This window comes from Oxyura jamaicensis, chromosome 6 (assembly GCF_011077185.1).
Source record: "Oxyura jamaicensis isolate SHBP4307 breed ruddy duck chromosome 6, BPBGC_Ojam_1.0, whole genome shotgun sequence".
Classification (NCBI taxonomy): Eukaryota; Metazoa; Chordata; class Aves; order Anseriformes; family Anatidae; genus Oxyura; species Oxyura jamaicensis.
This window is the reverse complement of record NC_048898.1, coordinates 31,176,411-31,199,073: the sequence shown is the minus strand read 5'-3', so window position 1 is coordinate 31,199,073 and position 22,663 is coordinate 31,176,411. Positions and strand designations below refer to the sequence as shown.

The window sequence follows — 22,663 nt, the reverse complement described above, 5'->3', positions numbered from 1 at the left end:
ATGTACCTACATTAGGGTAAACCTCAAAGCTCAGGAAAAATATCTGTAACGTACAATTAATTTCCTGTTTAATGAAGTTCCAGCAATGCTTATCATCCATTTCTACACTTAATTCATAACACCAATATATTTTATTTAAACTCTTTGAAATTGTTTTGCCAAAAGGATTTGTTTTTTTCCCAGCACGCTGAAAACACCTCTCCGTATAAAACCTACTGACACTGGGAACACCACCGATGGCAAAGCAATATTTGGTATCTGCTGGATCGCTGACAACATGGGGCATGACGGGACGTGAGCAGACAACCAGGAGATGCCAGGAGGCTTTCCCTAAAGAAGGAATAGTCTTTATCACCTGGCATGGATTTTGCACACAGGGAAGCTTAATTAGAGGAGAAGGTGCAGTAACCACAGAGCTGAACCGGGGAGGGGATGGAAAAAGTGGGAGTCAATTGCCATTCTGGCTTCTTGTTCGTTTTGCAGGTTTAGCTACTTATTGATTAAACTGCTCATTAGCAGCTGGGTGCCCAGGATCCTTCAACCTGGAAGCAGGCTCCCGGCAGAGGCACGGCGTTCAGGCTGGGGGGAAGAAGCCTTCTGACCCCCAGGAGGCTGAGTGATTTTATTCTATGATTCTATGAAATCCCTCTAAAATTTTTACAGACAGGGCCTCTTTGTTGCATTAGACTTGTATTTGCAGCTATCAAATATGAAACTCTTCTAAACAAGCCTGACGTGGTTATGTTTTCTGTAATACAGTTGCTAAAACCATGAATTGTCTACTGCCAAGCTGGTAGCAACTTTTTAAAGAGTCCTAACAGCAGATTTATGACTTCGCAGATTCAAGGGAAGAAAATAATCCTATGAACTCAGCTATTCACCATTACAAAGCAACTACAACACTTTTTCTGGTGTATGATAATGCTGAAATCCTGTTTGTTTTACTTGGGAGTAGATGAAGGAGGAGTCTGGACAGCCTTGTGAGTAATGTATGCTGAGCAGAATTAAAATGAAAGTGCTGGCACATGCTTGGAGGGCAACTTAAACTATCACTTTCTGAATGAAGTAATGCACACTCATCTGTGCTTCTTCAGCTTGCCTCAATGTTTTATTCATTGCCATAACCTAGAACTGAAAGGCTTTAGTTTCCAATCACCTGCTTGGATATCTCCATTTAAGTTTCTCCTCTTGATTAAGGTAACAAGGAAAACCATATCAGGAACATATCCTACATCTTCCTGCTATTTTTTATGTAATCTTGCTTTGCTCTCTGCAAGACACTACTAGTGGTTAGACAAACACCTGTCGGGAATGACTTAAGCACAGTTGATCCTACTTTAGGGCAGAAGGATGGAATAGATGACCTCTTAAAGCCCCATTATCTTCCACTCTTTTCAAAGGGAATGACACTACAGGGAAGTGACACCACAGGCTGAAGATAATTCCCCTCTTAGGAAAACCCAATCTACATGAAAATTCATTAGCAATCAATAATTACCTGCAGTGAGCCCCTATTTTCAGACAACCCATTCAATATGAACAGCATCAAGCTGTGGCTATAAACTTTTTTTTCCCTATATACTGGAAAAAAAATATGTGTGTTTTCTTTTGTGGTTACTTGATCTCTTTTGATGGCAATCTGAACTGGCTTGACATTATTAAGGAAAAAATTCATACCGTGGGGTAATGTTTAAAACAAAACATGCAAACGAGAAAGCATGAAAGAATGTTAGAGTTCCTCATCGTCTGGGTAGGGCTCGGGGCATGAAGAGTCGTTTTGCTAGGAATAATTGCTGCATGCAATGAGTGCTGCATGCAATTGATGATAGGTAAGAAAATAAAAATAAAATGCCATCATGCAAAGCCCTAGGTGCATATTTAACTCGAAATACGCAAGTGTCTCACTGCACACAAGATACATCAAAGGGAACCTTTCCCACGTCTTAGACGTTAGGTACACATTTAAGGATTTGCAAGTCGGGGCTTTAACGTACTGACCGTATGAATGCTATCCTTCCAGTTACGACATCAAACAACAAAAAGTTAAATCTTTATACATCCAAAGTGTTTGTTTTACATAAGTAATTACTGAGAAATCGCTTGTTTGGAAGCGCATTGCAATTTACCAATTAATACCTGTAGTTAAGCCCTTCCACCTTGAGGATATCTTGTGGTTGGTCAGAGCTATCCTGGACCAATCTAAGAGCACTGCTGGTTACTAAGGTGTTTATTAGGACAGCACTGGCTGGGTTTTGTTTAGGGTGTGTAGGCATAAAGGACCTCAAGAAATCCACGACTTACAGCGCGTCTCCCATAAACACTTCTGAATTAAGAGACTTGCCCAGTCCGCCAGCCATGAACACGAAGCCCATTTCCCTGCTCTGCCATCCACAGCAAAGGCAAGGGGCCAGGAGATAAAAAGAGCAGCAGCCAGCCAAAAGCCGTCTGGCTGGTGTTTGCTCTGAGTGCGTGTGGGGAAACTGAGACGCCCAAAGAGGCTAAGCCTACTTGATAAACAACCAGAAGTGATGACCTAACAACAGAAAAATCACAGATAATTGAAATTTTCCTTTCCTTATTCCCTTGCTTTCCTTCTAAAACATTAAAAGGGCAGTTTGCCTTTCTAACCCAGCCCCGCTTGTGAGGGGAGATCACCAAGTGCCAAAGCCTCAGAAACCCAGCGGTCACACACGGTTGCCATCCCCAGCTGATGTAACTCGGAGCCGGAGGGGTTATATTCCCAGGAGTGTAACAGTCTGAAATCTGAGTATGAATTTAGAAAGCACTGAAGGGAACAAATGCACAGGCAGCTCTGCAACCGTGGCACAAATATAGCTGCTTCTCAGCCGTTTCTTTTCTATTTCCCCTGACACACGAGAGACTGGGGTTTACGTTTTGAGTTCGTACATTTGGTCACGCTGTACCAGGGGCCTTTGACTTTATTTAAGGATTTCATGTTAATCTCTCCTAAGAGCAATTGAAAATTAATTAGGAATACAGAAATCATTTCCACATTCCCTTCAAAAATAAAAAATGAAAAACAGGGTTTCAGAGGCAAAGCAAGACGCTATTTGAACTTCTCAGTGTAAACAAACACATGAGAACTCCATCATCACCAAAGGGCTGCTAACAGCAGCCAGATCCCCCCACCCTCCCTGGCTAGCTAAGATTTCAGGAAAAAGTGAGGCAGGAAAATGATCTGTATGATCCCCCTGGGAACCATCTCCCTCTTCTGCCTGAAACCCCAATCACTTTTCACCCCCCGGTTCCATACGCAGACTGAAACGCGGTGCCGGCAGTATTTTAAATATGACCAAACTAAAATAATCTAACATTAACCACGTAAACTGCAGTGCTGCTGCAGAGAGAAACCACGGCCAGATATTCACTCCTGCCCCCCTAGTCCCTGTCCGAGCGGCCCCGGGAGCCAGCAGGATGCGTGGCACTGTGCCCACGGTCCCACAGGATGCGCGGCTGCTCGGGCTCAGCATCCTGAAGTGGCCCTTGGGTCCCACAGGATCTGTGCGCAGCACGAGGAGTGGGAAGGCGGCCAAGTGCATCCACCGAGAGCGCCTCTTCCCCTGCACTGCTTCTGGGCGTGTACCTCTGAAATTGCTCTGTCTGCTTATTCCACATCCTGCAGGAAAAGTGCCTCCCCTGGGTAGGGCTGTCCAGCTGAGGGCTCCCCAGGTGTCTCCTCTGCCCGCGCGCCAGCAGAAAGGCATGGCTACATCTCACACAGCAATGCCAAGCCCAAGGCTTGCTAAAAGTGCTGAAGAATTGTTATTTCACGCGGAGGGTTGATAGATTAATCGCTGCTGATGAGGCTTTTTAACATACGGTACTAGTGACAACATGTTAAAAAAATGGGAGCGAAGCAGTGTTTTAGGTTAAGAGTCAGACATTTCGACTCCCAAAACATGAGAATTTAAGACTTGCTGGAACAATTTCTGAGAATTTCTGGAGGACGGAAGAAAGACACCCAGAAGATTGGAAAAAAACATGCAGTAGTTTTCCATACAGATACTCCTTCAGAAGACAGCAGGTCATAAGATTATAACAGTTCAGTTCAGGGTGGAAAAGATGCGTTCAAGGCAGCATATGGGGGTGAAAGTTGAAATAAGCAGCCTGGAATCTGAAACTTCAAAGCTTTTTCCGTTTATTGTCTTTGTTTCTATTTTGGCAGGCTATAACCTAGAAGCCACCCAAAACCAGGCATGTGCCAGCAGTTTCAGGAGTCAGGCTAAATAAAAAATAGTTGCCTGAGCTCCTGCCCATCTAATATGTTTCCTGAAACAAAAGTCTTATGAATCCCTGCAAAATGAGTCATTCATGTAATGCTCATCTCACAGGAATCATGATTTTGGATGGTGATGTGTTAAGCTGTTCCAGGCAGCGACAATCTAAGTCTAGGTATGTTCAGTGCCTGCATTTAAACGGAGCCTTTGGCCATTCTTTGAGCAATGCATTAAAAAAAAACACAAATCGGTCACAGAACAGTACAGAAGTACCCATGCTTTATAATTATATAATATATATATACATATATAAAGAAGAGTGTGCGTTTGCTGCAACCACAACCTTTCAAAACCCAAGAGCCCCCACCCCACAGCCTCTGGTACTACCGCCGATCCATTCCAGCCCCAATCTGGACAGCTTATCGTGCCAGGTGGGTGACAGCATAGCCTTGTGTTCATGAGATGTTCTCAGTCCATTGTTTTCAAACAACCCCCCCGTGTAGCTACTCCTCCTTCAGTTAGCACAGGCCTTCAGAAGGCCACGTGCACGCAGAGCTGACACTAACGTAAACCATCACAGCCGCAGCTCAGCTGCACTGGCTGTTGTTTTTCCATTCATGCTCTGTACTCCTCTACCTGCCTACAGCTGGAGGCTGAACTTGTGCCTCCCCTAAAATCCAGAGCCACGGAGAGAAAATGACCTTGCCCAGTTCCTTGTTGGGCAGTTTCTGGCTTCAAGTCAGACTTTACTAAGCAGTTACATCTACTACCGCTACAACAGGAAAAAAAGAGGTACTTGCTACTTTGAGATTAAATATATATATATATATTTGGAAAAACTGCTGTTGTCCTACAGTGTACTAAAGCATCAGTATGATTTCCACTTTGACCATTCAACGGTGGTGTTCTCCCTACCAGCTCCCTGTTAGCTGGTTAGCTGGGTCTTTACAGGCAGCCACTGGAGAAAGCTGTGTGCATATCTTCCTTACAGTGAGGACAAGAAAGTAAATACAGAGAGATACTTTTTGAGAAACAGGAACACAAACTGTAATTTAAGCCCCCCAAGATGTGTTCTGCTGCTGCTCCATCCCCAGGCTGAAGGCAGGACGTGAAGCAAGTCGGTGCCTGGCACAAGAACTGTGTTAGGTGGATGCTGGCACAAATGCTGTTAGAGGACGGGTGCTGCAGTTCTGAGAGCACAGCCTAATCCCCATCATTTGGCAGTGTCACAAACAACCCTAACTTGCAGGAATGTTAGTCACTCTAGGCCTACAGATGAAATTCAGAGGTTACTAATAGTCATCGTTCCCCCCACATCTCTCTCTTGCATTCCATTAGCATGACTGTATTGATAAGACCAGCAGAAAATGCCTCTTTTATTGTCACAAGTCACAACAAATCACAGTAAGTGGCTTACAAGAAACAAATATTTTCTTCAGCTGGGACAACGTGGTTACTCATCATTACACATGCATATAACACAGTGATTATGGACAGTACTGTCAAGAGAAACTAGAAGCTAGAGGATACACGTACTGTTTGTTAACAACAACAACAAAAATCAGGTCTACGTCACTGCTCCAAATTTATTATTTTTGAACTAGTGTGAATGACGCTCCATGGCACGGCCAAACCAACGCCTGAGGACTGTAAGCTGCTTCCTCTAGGTAATTTTTTTAAGATTCTGCCATTTCTCCAAGCTTCCCTGAAGTTGTCAATTAGTTATTACCTGCACTTGGACTTAAATAACCACAAACCGTTGCATGACATCAACAATTCTACGCTTAACCTTCATCATCTCATATAAAAGAAAAGAGCTTTTTAAGCTAATGCTGTCACAGGCAATAGCATTGAAATATTTTACTTGACTGTGGCTGTTGTTTGCCCTTGCTTTTCACTTCTTAAGTTTACTTTTTTCAAAGACAATGGCAATCAAAAAATGTAGCCAGGGCTGGTGGATACAGAAGGCGGCCCACGGCACACCCACTCCACTTGGAAAGGATGTGGCCGGTCTTTCTGCAATGGATTCTCCTGTCTCTGTAAACGTTTAAAAAGGTGTCCACAACCTAATAATCCTACTCATTTACCAGCAGATCAGGGCTACTCATTCCAAAATGTATTTATCATTCCATCCCAGGTAACACTGATGAGCTGGAAAGCATTCAGCCCCATGTTAAAATCATGCCGGTATTGGATGGTTTTTTCCCTGTAGCGGATGAAAAGCTTAGTAGCACAAGAAATCCGAAGTATTCCAGTAAAAAACAGTAATGCTTCAGAGAGAAATTTCCTTTCAGGATATTTAAGGAAAGCCAAATTATGTTACCTTCTGCCGCCCTTAATCCCACTGAAGAATACCTCTGCAAGTAGGTCTATTGATTTCACCAGGTGAATGTTAAGACGTTTAGAAAATAAGATAGTAGTAAATGTTAGCCGGGTTGATACTTCTGGTTGGATTGTTATACGGAGCTGAGCATGGCATTTTGCAATTGTTTACAGTTATGTCTTACTTCACAATAATATGACCGTGCAAGAGACTTTTCAATGTTCCTCTGTCTCAGATAAGAGTTTATTAGTGTGTGGAAAAGCATAGGAAGTTGAGGTCAAGGGTTACCACAACAGCTAGAGCCTTGTTTATAGCTATGCAGTGAGGCGAGGAAGTCAGCCTGGTAAATAGTGAGCAGCCTTGCTTTTGTTGGGTTATTTTGGAGACTGTATCATCATCACCCGTCAGGATGACAGATACTGAAAATCAGCTACACAGTAATGGAAAATTAGCAAACATCACCCAGCTATCAGCAGCAGCAGGGCTTTGATTATATTAATGAGAAAAAAAAACCAACTCATTTCTTACCTTGTAGGTCCTGGAATCAAGGGAGATGAGCTCTCGGCCAGCCGCACAGCAGCAGGAAGAAGCTCTGAGACGTCCTGAGCTCCAGATCCTCCAACGCTGTTTTCCTGGGGGTTGCTTTTTATGCCATGCCCCTTACCAGGCGAGTGGTCTAATTCTGAATCCTGTGGAGCACTCTAGAATGAAGAAGAACAATCAAATAGCTTCTGCTGTTTTAGAGTACAGGACATCTGGGAGAATATGTAAGGTTAGGTTTTGTTCCGCCAGACAGCTCCTGTGGCAGACTTCACTACGCTGATGGCACTTGCAGGTCCCAAAGCCAAGCCTTTTTTTTGTTGTTGTTTTTTCTAATGACAGAAATTCAGAAGGAAGTGGTTGAGCCAAAAATAAATATGAGGGGAAAGAACAGGGAGAAAAGAATGCGACAATTGTTCCAAAGCAGTTCAGGGCCTTTCCTGACCCAAGGAGGGTATCATCTTCTCTTTCTCCAGGCCTGGCAAATGCTTACTTGCTAATCAAGTTTGAAAGGAGAAAAGATGGAAACAAACCTTTTACACTCAATATTAGCAGTATCTTTGGAGTCAGCTTAGAGATAAAGCCAACATCAGTCAAGACCCAAGACTTGAATCCAAGTCCACATTATTTCCCTCCCAGTTGAACAATGCTCAGAATGCCTCTGAAGTGAGACGGGGAGCTTGAGCCTGTGTCGCGCTGCCTTCTGTAACAGTAGCTGTAGGAAAAGCTGCAGTCCCTGTAGTGACAGCTACAGAAACCTAGAACACAAAATTTGGGAATGCTGCATCACTGTTTCTTGAGGGTAAATATGTACATAGGATCCTCACCCATGGAGACATGCAATAGAAAAATAATAATAATAAACAAAAACAAAGAACCCCACCACAACTGCACGGTAAATTGCTGGGTTTGCTCCAGGGAGGAGCAGAGTCCTGTGCAAGGGCCAGGGCTGTGACCGTGGTGTGCCAGCAAACCCCTGGGGCTTGCAAGTCCATGGGGTTGCTTACAAGAGGTACTGGCAGTAAGAAGCTGGTAAAAGCTGCTCTGAACAGTGACTGAGTGTGTTCTTCAAGTCTAATGAAAGAACTGGAGAAAAACAGCTAAGTGTAACACAAAAATGAAGTCTGAATGAAGAAGCTGCCACGTGAAACCCTCTGGCATAGTGAAAGAGAAGCAAAACTGCTTCATCGGGTCACCCTCAGTGTACAATCACTGCTGGCTTAATTCTGAGCTGTAATTGTAAGAAGCCCGAGGCACACCTAAGGTAAAGACACTTAAGTGTACGTACTGACCACAGGGGAACTACTTTGGACGACTGTCACAGATGAAAAGCACAGTGCATGATTCCAATTAGTTTCTTATTACTCTAATTTTACTCTCAGTTTCAGGTTTGTTTGGTTCTAGATACAGCCGATGGATTTCCCATCGCAGAAAGTTATTGGCTGCAAAATGACATTTCTCTTTGTGCACCTGGTGTGCTCTCACACGACCAAAGGCCTCTTGATGAGAGCCAGGAGTGAGAGACACCCAGTGGACAAGAAAAGCCCATGTAATGAGCAATTGAAAAGGTCAGGGCACACAGAGAATATAAAAAGACTTCCTTTAGACTTAAGGCAAATTTGATTAACTCTCATATCCTCTGCCTCTCCCCGGAGGAACCCCCTCACTACAGCTTTGTTTGCAGAAGTCTCCTTTATCACACCGCTTTCCGCCGGGACAGGCCAAGGGCTCGGGGTTTCATGATTATTAAGCATTTACCCAGCGTGTGCTGACATCTGGCATTTGGAATATTTATCTGTGTATGGATGTTGGCCCCAAAACCACAGCATATAGCAAAAAACTACTAGAGCGTCAAGATTTATACAAGAAAAATTGTTTTCTTTCCAGCCAGGGAAAAAAAAAAAAAAAGAAAGAAAAAAAGAATAGAAAAGCTTAGTTAGCATATGGGGGTTTGTTTTGCTTTTGCTGCTTTGTTTTAGGAAGACTTGCTTTTGTTTGCGTGAGAAGGTTTGCAGCAAGAGTTCACTTCAAGCGTACATGCGTACAGAGAGAACAAACTATGAAAAGTGCGTTATTAATTATCAGAAAGAAAGAAAAAAATATAAAAACTACTGAAATGGCAATTTCTGGGGCCATATGCATGTCTGTGGACCAGTCACCAGCCACCAGCACCATCCCCCCAGCCCAGAGCCCTCCCCTCTCATTTTTTAGCATCGCTTTAGGGACCGCAGCGAGCGGAGGGCAGAGACTCCTGCCTTACCAGCAGAGGAGCTCCCTCGGCTGGCAGGGCCCAACACCATGCACGGCCAGCCTTCCGAGCATGGGGTCAGGACAAAAACGGGGTGCTGGGCTGTAAGGTCCCCCCCCGGCCACGTCAGGCAGCTTCGGGGCCACGCTCCTAGCGAAGGGCTTGGTGCCAGCAAAGCACAGCGCTCAGCCTGGGAGGTGGTCATGGGTGACTGCCTCAAAACCGCGGTGCGATGAAGTATAATTTCCAGGCCAGATGCAGACAGAAATGAGTGCATTTCCCTCCCCAGCAGGGCAGGGAGAACCACACGAAGAACCCCAAGAAATTAGAGCAATTTACAAATTTGTCCGGACGCCTCCAGCAGTTGGCGAGAGCAGCGAGAACGAGTTCTTTATTTTCCTGCCTTTCTACCACCACCATCCCAGTTTTTCTTCAGCTGATCTGGGTGCTAGGCAGGAGGAGAAGCCCACAGCTCTTCTCAGAAGACGAACGGCTGAATCTTTCGTCTCCTTCTTCTGAAGCCTGCATCATCTTCCACAGCAGAAAGCAGCACAGCAAAGAATTAAGTCATTAACCAACCGCAGTCTCAGTGCCCACACGGTGCTTCTAATTACTCTCTCTTCAGGAGATCAGTCACTGAACTCAAAGGCCTGCTTTAGGTTACAATCCCCCGTCCCACTGACCTGCGGTCATCCCAATCCTGGATCCGCGGTGCAGTCGGGATGCCTCCTGCATGCAAATCTCTCCAGCACAGCTCCATGCAGCCACCTCCAGCTTGCCTCCCGGAGCCAGGAGCACCGCGAGCCCCCCGAGAACCTGAAGCTGACCAGCAATGTGGACTTGGGGTATTAGAGAAATGCTGCTCAGCAGCCTCCCACACAGTCCATCCAATGCACATTGCTTCCTAATGAGCATGAGGTGCGCGCTTCCAGCGGTGCAGTTCCTGCAGGGCACTGTAACCACGGCTGGGAGTCGGGCTGTTATGGCACCGACTGCCTGGTCACACACTCCACACCTGACTCCAGGGCCAGAATCGTTTTGGTACAAAACTGTTTGATTTTACTTGTACTGCTCATCTCCATAATTCTCAAGACAACTATGTAGTGTAGGCATTTAAGTTCCTGCTGTACCCGGTTACTCCTCTCACCAAAAATAGGAGGCTTCCGTGTCACAGAACCAGAATCACTCAATGCTTAGGTTTGAAAAGACCGCTAAGGTCATCATCAAGGCCAACCATTCATCCAGCACTGCCAAGTCCCCCACTAAAACCCAGAAGTGCTACGTCCCAATCGCTTTTCTCAGCTGCAACGCCAAGTGTTAATATTAAAAGAACGACGCCACGGGAGGGGCAGCTTGCGAAGGCAAGGAGCACGGCCACAACAAAGATGGCCCAGGAGAAGATTAAGCGCACTGTTTTGCAGACTACACTTAACATTTTGCACAGATTGCTGGGGTGGGGGGCTTTATTATTATCATTTTACTAGTGTTAGGCTTTCAGGGATCTCCTGTTTAACGAGTTATCGTTCTCCCACCTAGCCCTAAACAACTGTAACGGGTCACAGAGAGATCCAATCCTTGTTCGAGTTCCTGGCATGACCAAATTTAACATGCATTAAAATAATCTTTGCAACCCAGCTCCTGTTGGAGCAGCAAGGACTTGCTGACACTCTATTTACTTCTTTCTTTTTGGAGCAACCAAGAAGCAAAGTTGCCCTCTTACCTAGCCAGGCCAGAGCACACACAACAATATTTGCAAGGGAAGCTCAAAGGAGGATTTTAACAATAACACATAATAAATCTTACTGGTCTTCAACATTTAATTTACTATTTAATCAACACACAAAAAACCATGTTCTGTGAATCTGTGCCAGCCAGCAGAAAAGCATAATTCCGTTTCTCTGTCAAGTTTTTCAAATTGAAGCTAGTTATGCAAATCAGGAGCTGAACTTGCTTTGCAGAGCATGCTTTTTTATTTTTAATGAATGTCTGTGGAAACAATTAAAAAGACTATATTTTGTTCAAAAGTATCACCAGAAAGCTGATGTTAAATAAATTACTTTTGATGTTGCAACACACACAGCCTCTGAAGTGATCTACCACAGAAGCTCGCCGCTAAATTCACTCTGTATTTGGTTCAAATGTAGCATGCTCCTTTTTTCCAAAGGGTTCTGAGATTATATATAAAAAAATAAAAATGAAAGACTTAATGAAATAATTAGAAGTCAGAATGCAGAGGTCCTCAGCAGTTTTTTGCCTATCATAATTATAAACCACAACAAAACAACAAACAAGCTGGTCACAGAGCGTACACAAACAGGAGGCACACTAACCAACCCACGCTTTTTTCCTTTACGCCAGCACTATTTAAATGAATAAAACTGCTTCTCCTGAACCACGCAGCCTAATTATTTGCATTAAGCCCTGCCGCAAGCACTGGCCTCCGTAAGAGCACGCAGCGAACCTCCAGGATCACGTAACTGTCCTGATGGCTTGGAGCAGGCGCCTACGAGTGGTTTGGTTTTCTGGTTTTCCTTTACCAGGGAGAGCCCCGTTACCACTGCAGCCACAAGGATTACACACAGGGCAGTACACCGGCTCGAGCTGCTGCCCCAGGGAGGGATTCCCGTCCTGCTGCAGGGATCCTGCTCGCTCAGCACCCTGCTGCCCACTTGGCGAAGCCAACCGTGTCTCAAGAATTGGCTCAGCTCCAGCTCACAAAGCACGGGAGGGCCCTGGTGTTAAAACCGAACACTAGCGCTCCGAAGAAGCAAACATCCTTTGATTTCTCCCTTTCCAACACAGCAGCTTCCCCTCGCACCCTCCTGGGCAGCACGCCCGCACCGCACACACTTTTACAGCAGGTGCCGGTGCCACGGCTCTGCCTGCAGCTGGGAGCAATCCCCGAAGAGCTCCAAGAAGTCTCCATGCCCAGGAACCCCCTGCATTTAGGGAAGGGGAGAAGCCAGAACAAGCCTTAACCCATCTCAGTCGATAAACCAGAACTCACCTTTTACTTTTCTCCCTGTCTTCCACTCTGAGCACGGTTACATGCGTTATTTCCCCCGCGCTTCCTGGCTCCAACCACCCCCATCCTTGCTGGGGCCAGGGGAGCGGCAGCGGCAGGCTACAGGGCGAAGTCCAGCCCCGCACACCCAGCCCTGTCTTCCAGGAACAGCCACCACGGCGGCCGATGGGCAGGGTGAACACATGGTCCCCATTAAGGGTGGCAGGGCACGTCCCTCCTCGGCCAACAGTATTAAAAAATTCAGGTTACAACCTTCTATTGCAGGTACCCATGAGCTTTTCTTAGAGAAAAAGAGTTACTTTTCCTCCTGAGAAATAAATCCAAACCTACTGAAATTACTTTGGTTGCAACCATAAAAATAAACACTTGCATCTATATATAGTCATCATCTGATCCTTGGTTTAGCATTCTTTACAGAATACACAACATCCTCTGGGTACAGCAAAAGCAATTCAGACCTTCAGGTTTCACTGCTCAGGCTTACGACCTTTCCAATCCACTGAGGGCACTAAATTGTTTATCTTCAGATCCTTGTAAAGTCAACCTAAGTGTCTCCTCAACAGCTTGCTGCTGTGTTTAAGCTTTAGCCTGTTTGAATGTGCGTACCACGAGCCTGCGCTGGGCTGGATGAAGCAAATCTATGTAACTGGCTTCATGGTTCTTGTTAACCTAATCTTTCCATTTGCTTATGTAATTGCGGTTCAGTAGGCAAAGGAAAAGTGAGAGTTATCCTTGTAACTCCATTAGCCTTCCTGCAGCTTTTTATTTTCCTTTGTCTCGTTGCTGACAGGTGGATGGAGGCCTGATGAATAGCCAGGTTCTGTTCTTAAGGATGACAGGTGTATTAATACAGCAAGGAAGAGAGGGGATAAAGCTGATGATCTCAGGAAAAAAATCTTCAGCACAATATTTGTAATTCAAATTCAGTACAAGTTTAACTAGAAGAGCTTTCTGAGTAGTTCTTAGCAACCTACAAATAAAATACTTGAGAGGATGCAGTCAGATTTGTATGAAGTACTATTAGGAAAATCCTCTCCAAGTTCAGATCTAAACTCGGTAGTTCTCACCATCTGATGGTGTTTGCTGGCCTAGTTATTTCTAACCACCCACAGACGTGAAAAGGTAGGTTCAATATTCTCACATAATTTCCAAATAGAGAAATGTAGTTAGTAACAATAGAGATTTTTATAAATATATGTTGTTTTTTTTCCCTTTTCATCTGTACCTATAAATATACATTTCCCATTAGAAATGGTGTTGGCTTTAAAGATGTGAAGAAAGCTTTAAGCATTAATTCCAAAGGGAAGGAAAGTCTTCCAACTACTCGTAGGAATAGTTTTCCAAATACCTTTTAGCTACGCGTTCAAATTAAGAAGCCTGTTGTAGCTTTGAATCTTCATTCTTCTTTTATTTCCCCTCCTTCATTCAAAGGGAAGAAGTATAATAATTATTCATTAAAGTGAGAAATGTCCCAGAATTCGCATATACGGATGTTTTATTCTCTTCGAACAGAAAACGTCTGGGTTTATTTTTGTAAATTCAGACCAATAACTGGTGTTACTCGCCAGAGAATACGGGGCCAGTCGCAGTTATCATTGGAAGCAAGCATGAATGACCACAGAGGCAGCACGTAACCGGGAGCTGTGTAGGTACCAGTAACACACACGCTGCCAGCGCCACTCAGCTGCAGACAAATGTTGACTCAAAGGATGTGGAGCAGTTCTGCTGGCTTGCACAGTCCTGATGTGCAATGGATGAGATGGAAGGAGAAGTGGTAGAAAATGATAGCTTAGAGAGTAAAAGAGGTGAGCTGCATGCAGGGTGACAGTGTCCCTCAGTAACGTGCTATAGGCACAAAATTATTATGCAGAAAATTGGGAATGCGTTTTTGTTGCCAATTGAAAATAAACAAGGGACCGTGTCCAGATGTCATTGCGCCATTGAAGAAGTATGTAAACACACAGTATGAGCTCCAGAGCTCAGAGGGATTTGCCCAGTTATCATCCGTGGGAATGGGGACTGAGGCTGGGAAGCTGGTAGCGTGCCCAGTGTGTTCTCTGCTAATCCCCGTAGTGCTGGGATCTGAAAGTAGAGCCACACCGATTAACCGGACCCGTAGGCTTAAGTGCACTGAAATATGGAAAAAGCAATAATGGAGAATATTAACTGCAGAATGGGGAGCAGTCAGATTTGTTCACAACAATTACATGGAGAAACCCGAGCAGGAACACAGCGTGATGCTTCAGACAAACAAATAGACGCTTCAGAAATGATGGCCCCTCCAGCAAGTATGCATGTGTTGCCCATCTCACACATTTCACAGTGAAAAACAAGCAAGAACAAAAAAGATAACCACACATCGGGATTTATGGGTGAAGAGAACTGAACAACAACATCGATGTGAAGTAACTAGCTTTGTCTGGCTCTTTCCTTATTCAGAAAACAAAGGAGAAGAAAGGATAAAGCAAAAGAGATAGAAATAACTTATGTGGTAAGTGACTTTGAAATTCCCTCTCCCACTCCGGGGTGAAATACTCGCTGCTAGGAGGTCACTTAAGCAGCAGCAGTTTGCACCATCAAAGAGCTTTACAATTACTTGGTAGCTCTGGCTTTTCGTGAGAAAGGCTGTGGAAGACAGCAGCTCTCCTCCTCACAACTCTGAGGGGCAAGAATTGAAAACCTCAGTGAAAATCATTGCGTATTAGAAAATCCAGCTCATTTCGGAAGTTTTGTGTTGCCCAACTTTTTAAATAGCAGATAGTTCTGTCGGTCCTAGTCAGCTTGGTTTCTTTTATAAGTGAAACTTCCCCTCTGTGAAACTGTAAGCCTTATTATGGTTGTGTGGATGATTTTTGAACATTTGGTTTTCCAGAAAATTCAGGGAAAATCTTGAACTTTGCCATTCCTCTATACTGGCTGGTGTGTTTGAGTGGATGAAGAAATATGTTCTGATGGGCAGCGCAACAGCTGAGATCTTGTAGAGCTCCAGAAACAATAATACTTCTCTTAGCTTCCCATTAAAGACGTATTCCTTTACTTGCATCTATTTTCCCTGATAAAGGCTGGATCTCTGTTCTTCTAGATTGTTTCTTTTTCAATTTAAAGACATTTCTCTTCAAGGGGAGCTTTGCTTTTCAAAAAGAATGCATCTTAAAAATAACTGACATGTAATTCAGCATAAGCCCAACACGCCTTGCCACCGGCAGGCCCGTGTTTGGAAGCAAGCTTTGTCATGCCAATAGGGCAGGGCACAAGCCTCAAATCTCTCAGCAGTTCAGACTCTGTGCACTGCTAGAGCAAAACAGAGCATGGTTAGTTTATGTGAAATCACCGTGTTAAATATACTGCTGGCCCCAGCCTCGTTTTATTTATTATCTTTAATAATTTCTACTAAATTTACCTTATATTTTCCTCAGAGGATGGTCTTTACAAAACAGATAGGGTATTTATTTTCCTCTAAGTGCCCACTATGTTCTTCATAGTAGCATATTTATTCCACAGACCTTCCCTCTTGTAAAATCAGTTCTAAACTTAGCACGGACTCTCCCATCTTTAATGCAAACCATGTGCACAGCTCCCAGACAACTCAGCTGAGAGCCGGAACAGGGGAATGGTGTTCCTTGATAAATACCTAAACAGAAACAACAACTCCTGTCAAATTGTAGTGACTGTAACAACAACATCCACTGCTCTGCTTTAATTGTGTGAGAGTGGAGAGGAAAGCCAACATGCAAAGAGGGTCAAACGCAGGCTGTTTTTCTAAAGCATAGATTGCTACCAAAGAGGAAAGTTAAAAGAAACCAGATTATTTTTTTTTACAACTTGCTGAAAACTTAAATGTAGCTGCCTTGCAAATTTGCAGTTAGTGTCAAAAAAAAAAAACCAAACAAACAAAAAAAAACACCAAAAGCCAAAAGCAGATGCAGAAGAAAAAGAACAGCCAGGCCTGATGCTAACATTTTGAAATGCAAACCATGCAAAGCAGTTTTCATCATCCACTACCTGCTGCGTTCCTTGGCTGGGCGGCATAAGGATGACTTTATTTGCATTGGGGACGTCTGACTGAAAATAAACGTATTTAAAAATTCTATTGACTGGATGAAGCTTGACTATTCATCAAGGGATACATTTCAAGGGCTGTTCAGCAGATTAAGTGGCTTTTAAGTGTTATTGCTATTTCTATTTATTTCTCTGTTAATAGTGTCTTTTAAAGTAATTTGATTTTCTAGTATTTGCTTGTCTGAAAAGGAGACCAGAAGCTTCCTTTCCTTATTAAAAAAAGAAGAGCTTTTTATTAAATTTCTTAACAAATTTAAAAATGTTTAAGTACAGGCTTCTTGGTGTCAGGAAGACTCCTGAAGAAATACATCTGGTTTTCAAAACCTTCCTAAGTGAAAGGTGTATACATTGGATGAGAAATTCTCATTATTTCGTTGTAGGAATGAACACATTCTCCTGCTCCTGACCACTAAAAAAAGCTGGGGCCAAATCTTGTGGTAAGAATACAACTTGGCCAGAACAACCAACAATTACAACAGATTGCTCTTTTAGAAAAAACTTCAAGAAAATAATTGGCTCCTTTGAGAGATACAGCAGATTTGCTCAGACCTGAAGTGGGGGCAAGATGAACCCTTATGTGTTTTGACATCTACTATAACATGTGGATGAAGAGAGGATGAAACACCTTCTGGTACTTTAATTGTCGAAATAAACAAATGACAACTTTTATTCACACCTAGATGAGCATAGTAATGTCTAATTTAACTGTATGCAGCTAGCCATAGCATATGAGATTCCTCCATTTCAGCAATTCAAAAAGAAATCACCAAGCAGCGACGCGCATTAGCCAAGCACCCCTCTTCTAACAGGGGTGTGAATTCCTGGGTCACCATACATACATTGCAAGGTCACTTTTGAACAAGGAGAAGCTACCGTGTGTCAGGGCCTCGGGAGCACCCAGAGACATGGCCTGGCCCCGCAGGACCTCTCCCCCTCTGTCCATGGCCCCGGCCCCCATTCCAGCCCATCCCTGCCCTGCCACATGCCCGCTGAGTCAAACCTGACCCATGGGCTGACATCCAGGACCTGTCTCGGCTCAGCCCTGTCCCCACAAAGGTGCCAATTTCTAGGGCTGTCCCTCTGCCCTGCTCCTGGCTGGGAGGTAGGATAGGACAGCCCTGGCCACCCCACGGCGCTCCCTGCAGCTCCCTTTCCCCAGGGAGCAGCCACCCACACGGTGCCTCAGCGCCATGCGGCATCGTCATTGCCACATTAACAAACAAACAAACAAAAAGTTGCCCTCAATTACCATTAACGACAATTAAATACGAGTGTAACTGGGAGCAGAAGACAAATGTGAGGCAAATGGCCCATGGACAGATTTCTGTAACATTTGCTGTCGGGCAGCAGGGAAGGGCAAGGCAATCACAGTCACACTCACCTGGTTTTCTGCACTACTGTTCTCATTGCCCATTTTGGTGCTGACGTCCAGTGTCACACAGCAATTAAAGAAAGATCACTAGAAAAAGAAAGGACATTTTCTAAGTCTTCAATTGAAAAAATTAAAATTAAAAAGCTCAGAGTTTTAGAGGAATGTCATCTTGGTCAACCTGTCAACTGCCCCTCCTGACATTCAGTCTTACAATAATTTTAAGTCATAGATTACGGGACAATAGCTCTTGGGGCTTTTTTTTTTACAAAGAGATTTCTCTCTCCCTGCTGCCTCTCCTGCACTAGCTCTGCTTATGCTGACAGCCACTCCTCAAAACTCAGCTTCGTTACTCTGCTTCTGGATTATCCCATGTCATTTGATCAGAAAGGCATTTTCCATGCCAGAGTTACTTTGGATGGACAGCCCATAAGAAAACCTTATTTTTTTAACCATATTCAAACCACTTTTAAATCTTTTTTTTTGTTTCTCTTGGAGATCCTGGACGGAGCTGCATGCTCTCTCTGTCTAGAACCACAACGTTAAACCTGTTTCTGTAACAGAAATTATTTTCCATCTATGCACTCAGCTTTAAGAAAGAGTAAATTGATTTTAGTCCTTGTTATTGTAGTTATGCTCTGCTTTTCTTAAGCAATATCCTGCTTATAATTTTATGTTCCGGAACGCATTTTCTTTACACTTGACCGGATCTGCCTGCCTTAATTATTATTGGTTTTATACTAGTTCAGTTCTAATTATTTAATTTCAAAAAATCCTCAGAGTGTTAGAGCTGTAGCCAGCAGCTCTGGAATTAGTGCCTCCCCAGGCACCACTCATTTCTGTATTTTTTTCAAGAGGCAATTCAATAGGAAACGTACACGATAGAGATTCAGTTGTAGACATATACTTCTTGTTCCAGACATTACATTTTGGAGCTCAGGCATTTAAATTCACTGTATTTATTGTATTACTGCATAGGTGAAAATTACACACACTCTCTCTCCATCTTTTTTTTTGTGAGGTTGGTCTGTGGCACATGTCAAGAAAACCTCCATTAAAGTCAGGCTGTAAAAGAAAGATTGTACTTTGTTAGCCAAGGAAACCATATAAGCTTTTAAGGAATGCTGTTACGCATTACTGCACCACTCTTTTTTTAAACTTGAAAGACTATTTTTCTTCACAGGAGGCTTGGAGAGAGAGAGAAGTTCGGTGTTGTGCTTATAAGCTATGCTCTGTTTAAACATGAGTGTCTTCAGGGGATGTATTGGTGCTTGAACTTGCTCCTGTTGAAATCCCTGGGCCCAGGACTGCACTTTCAGTGATTAATTAGCAGCACTAGCTTTTATCTGCTAAGACGACTGCCAAGTCCTCTACTGTTTTGAAATAGTACTGGAACCAACTTTAGGACCATATGTAATGTTTTCAAAGTGGCTGTTCCCCAAGCACAAGGTGCTCGATTGGGGAGTACTGTGCATGCACAAACCTCTTCAGGTGCAGCCCCGTGAAATGTTCCAAGGCAGCAGGTTAAGATTATAATATTTTAAGTATCTATTGTTATGACAAAGCATTCTCATATGCACTCTGAGCAGCTAAGGTTACAATGCACAGGAGAGGAATAACTTCCCTATAACAATATGCTTCCCTCAACAGCCACACATTTCCCTACGAGAGAAAATACTGGCATCTCCGTGCCACTGATCCAACAAGCTTTTCCTTTCCCAGCTCCTTTTCTGCTCCTACAGACATGATGTGAAAACAACAGGAAACTGAGAGCTCTCAAATCTATCCCCTCATGAGAACGTGCAGGAATAACGCGAGCTGGGGAATGAGTGGAACTCTCCAAGTCCTTATGGAGTTATGGCTAATCGGGGTGGGGTCTAGCATATCGACACAAAATGCAAATTCTACAATTTTGTAAAATTTGTCAAGTTGCTCTGCTTATTTTAGAGTGAATTGACTTCTGTGCATAATGTATTTTCAAGGCTTCTATACCATTAAAATATGAAAGTACAAAAACACCCCAAAAGTGCTAGCTATCACAAATTTCCACTAATATACCTCATCATGTCTACTTACTCTTTTCCTTGCTTAGAGCATGACATTTCACAATTGTCACATAATTGTCACATTACCATTTTCTTAATAATGAAGACAAAAGCTATAAGGAGGGAATAAAGTATTTATGGATTCTCTAATAATGAAATAGGTGATAATAATAGTAATGAGTGAATTGCGCTGCTGAGCAACTGAGATATTTCTTCAGATTACAATGCAATTTTAATCTTTTTTACATACATTATTTCTAAAACATTTTCTCAATGCACAAGCATTACTTAGGTTGTAAAACACATGCATTTTATCATATGTATGGAATTTCAAATAAACATTATAAACATGCTAAAAATCTACTCATTAAATAAGCACAGGTTAACCGAAAGATAATCTTTCTCATCTTTCCATACTATCTTTTACAATTTACATGTCATTACTGAAATTATTTTAGCACTACATAGCTCAAAATTGCTCACTAGTAGCAAACTGGTCATCAGCCTATAGGAACTTCTGTACACGGACAGTAAAACCACCGTTTTCCTAAAAATGCGAGAAAGAGAGAGAATGTTTAACTTTACACTTACATTCTGGCATTCATCTGGCAGCATGGGATACACTGACACTTTTAGAGCACGTCTTCAAACCATTCCTTCCATCTTCACCTCAAATGTTTTCGCCTTATTTTCCTCCTACTTCTCCCCAGACTGACATGAACTGTAGGCTTTCTTTCAGGGACCCACCTTCATAACCTGCTCAGCAACCAACTTGCCTCCACCCCAGGCAAAAAAGAAAACAAGTTATACCTCCTCCACCCGGCCTCCCCCTGCTCCTGGGAGGCTGCCGTGGCTCTGCATTTCATAAATTCTCCACTAATGTTTTTGCACAAAAGTAAGCCTGGAGAAAATGGGCCTTGGTCAAAACAGATTTGGCTTCTGGTGTCTCTTGGCCTACGGTACGAGCAGCGCTTCCTGCACCACGGAAATTGTTCAGTGAAATGGTATCAGCAACACCGCGAAGTTATGCATGTTGTCGAGGGAAAAGTAGTATTGGGGGGAATAGCTCCTCTGCACTTTGTTTTCCAGTTCATTTGTGTGCTTAAGTTTGCCCTTCATTTTCTCTTAGTACTGTTTAAAGCTCTCAGAATATCTGTTAACAGATGTTGGTATTCCTGTTCTAGTTATGCTGAAATCATTTCCCATTTAATCGTCCTGAAGGGTGGAGACATGACAAGAACTCTTTGAAATGTGATGTTGCAAGAAGTACTGGTTTATGAGTGAGCTAATTGCTGTTATTAATGTTCATTGTCTGCTCAAGCAGTGCTTCCACAAAGGGGTGCTCAGAGAGACAGCTGATAACAAAAGATAGAGTATCATTAGTGGTAACTCCGAGGGATTAACGAGTTTCTGCACTCACCAGTGGTGCTCGCTGGTGCTACACAGCAAAGGAATAGTAAACTGGGTTTACTGCACCTTGAAGAGCTGCACGGCAGCATTACTGAGTCTAGCACGTCAAATTCCTATTTACATGAATAAGAAGCAGGAATTTCATATGGCAGCTATATGCTGGGTGCTGATATTCCTGTGGTTGTTCTCTGCTCCACAAAGTCTTGGTCTACAAACATCTGGCTTGAGAGCATTCGCATTAGGTATGCAATGAACAGCTGCAAGGCCAGGGATGACATGATTTGCCCTGCCTTTACAAGCTTTCGTTTTTTATGAAGTTGGTCATTCAGCAATTCGAGCCCCCAACATTATTATACCTCCTCAGGCCACTGCTACCGATGGAGAATTCCACAGATCAGAAATAAATTATTTGTATTCTCTGAGCTTTTTCTGGTTTTCTGTTAAGGTACATATGAATGTGTTTGGTTGCTTGTGGGTAATACAGGACATCAAATAAATCTGTGCTATACCTACAAAATTTCAAGATGAAAAAGTCAAGGTCTATAGTGAAGATCAGAAACTAAAATATGTGGAAGTGGCTGTCATATCTCCCCATCCTACTTCATGGTCTGGAAAAGCTGAAGTTCATCAAATCAAAGTTTTAGTATGCTCTTCCTTAGGAAACTGTAAGATTTGCTGTCTATAGACAACAAATTATAAACGTTTTTGCTTAGGCTCTCTGCCATGGATTTAAGAATGAGGATCCTGTGGGAGCTCAAGAAAACACAAGCCTGATAACATATCCTCACTTCTGCTAGCTGGATTATTTCCTTATAGCAGAAACTGAGCTCATATTTGGTGCTTTTCCATTTCTAAAGCTAAGGCAGGAAAATGCCACAAAGTGAAAGTGAGAAAGCTGCCTTGCAAAACAACAGTCTGGCACACGCTTATGGGAAAATGACCTTTTGGTAGTTGATCATGATTTCTGATTCTGTATTTGTATTTTTATCAACACACATGCAAAAGAGAATCCCCCTGTTGGGCTAACCTTGTGTAAGGTTTGCAAAGCCACGCAGACAGCTGCACTACTGCCAGAACCATGAGTCATGAGGGAGCGACATGCATGCTAACAGGCAGCAACTGTGCTCTCTGATCTCTGGACCCAGAGCAACTCTGTCAGAGAACACTGACATTATGTTTTTGGCCTTGGACAGAGATGAGGGCTTTGACCTGGTCAGTTTTCTGACCCACTCTCATGTCTCAGGCCCTGTCCCAACTGTGCCAAGCAATACCTATTCACTGCAAGTTGCTCCCTTGCAGTGCTGCTCGCCTGCTCTGCACCAGTATGAAGTCAAATCAGTTTGTGTAAACCACTAACTGTGAGAGTACTCCTCATCTTCTGATGTCTCAGTTTACTCTCTGATTTT

The 22,663-nt window shown here is 43.4% G+C and overlaps 1 protein-coding gene across 1 annotated transcript in view; it reads right to left on the bottom strand.

Moving 5' to 3' along the window:
• TACC2 (transforming acidic coiled-coil containing protein 2) overlaps positions 1 to 22,663 on the bottom strand; it is a 128,111-nt gene that overhangs the window by 95,247 nt on the left and 10,201 nt on the right. Inside the window, exons 3-5 of the mRNA XM_035329410.1 lie at positions 17,815 to 17,892; positions 16,377 to 16,436; positions 7,090 to 7,262 (exon numbers count right to left, since the gene is read on the bottom strand). Coding sequence (XP_035185301.1) covers positions 7,090 to 7,262; positions 16,377 to 16,436; positions 17,815 to 17,847 — 266 coding nt within the window. The 5' untranslated portion in view covers positions 17,848 to 17,892. The remainder of the gene's footprint in view (positions 1 to 7,089; positions 7,263 to 16,376; positions 16,437 to 17,814; positions 17,893 to 22,663) is intronic.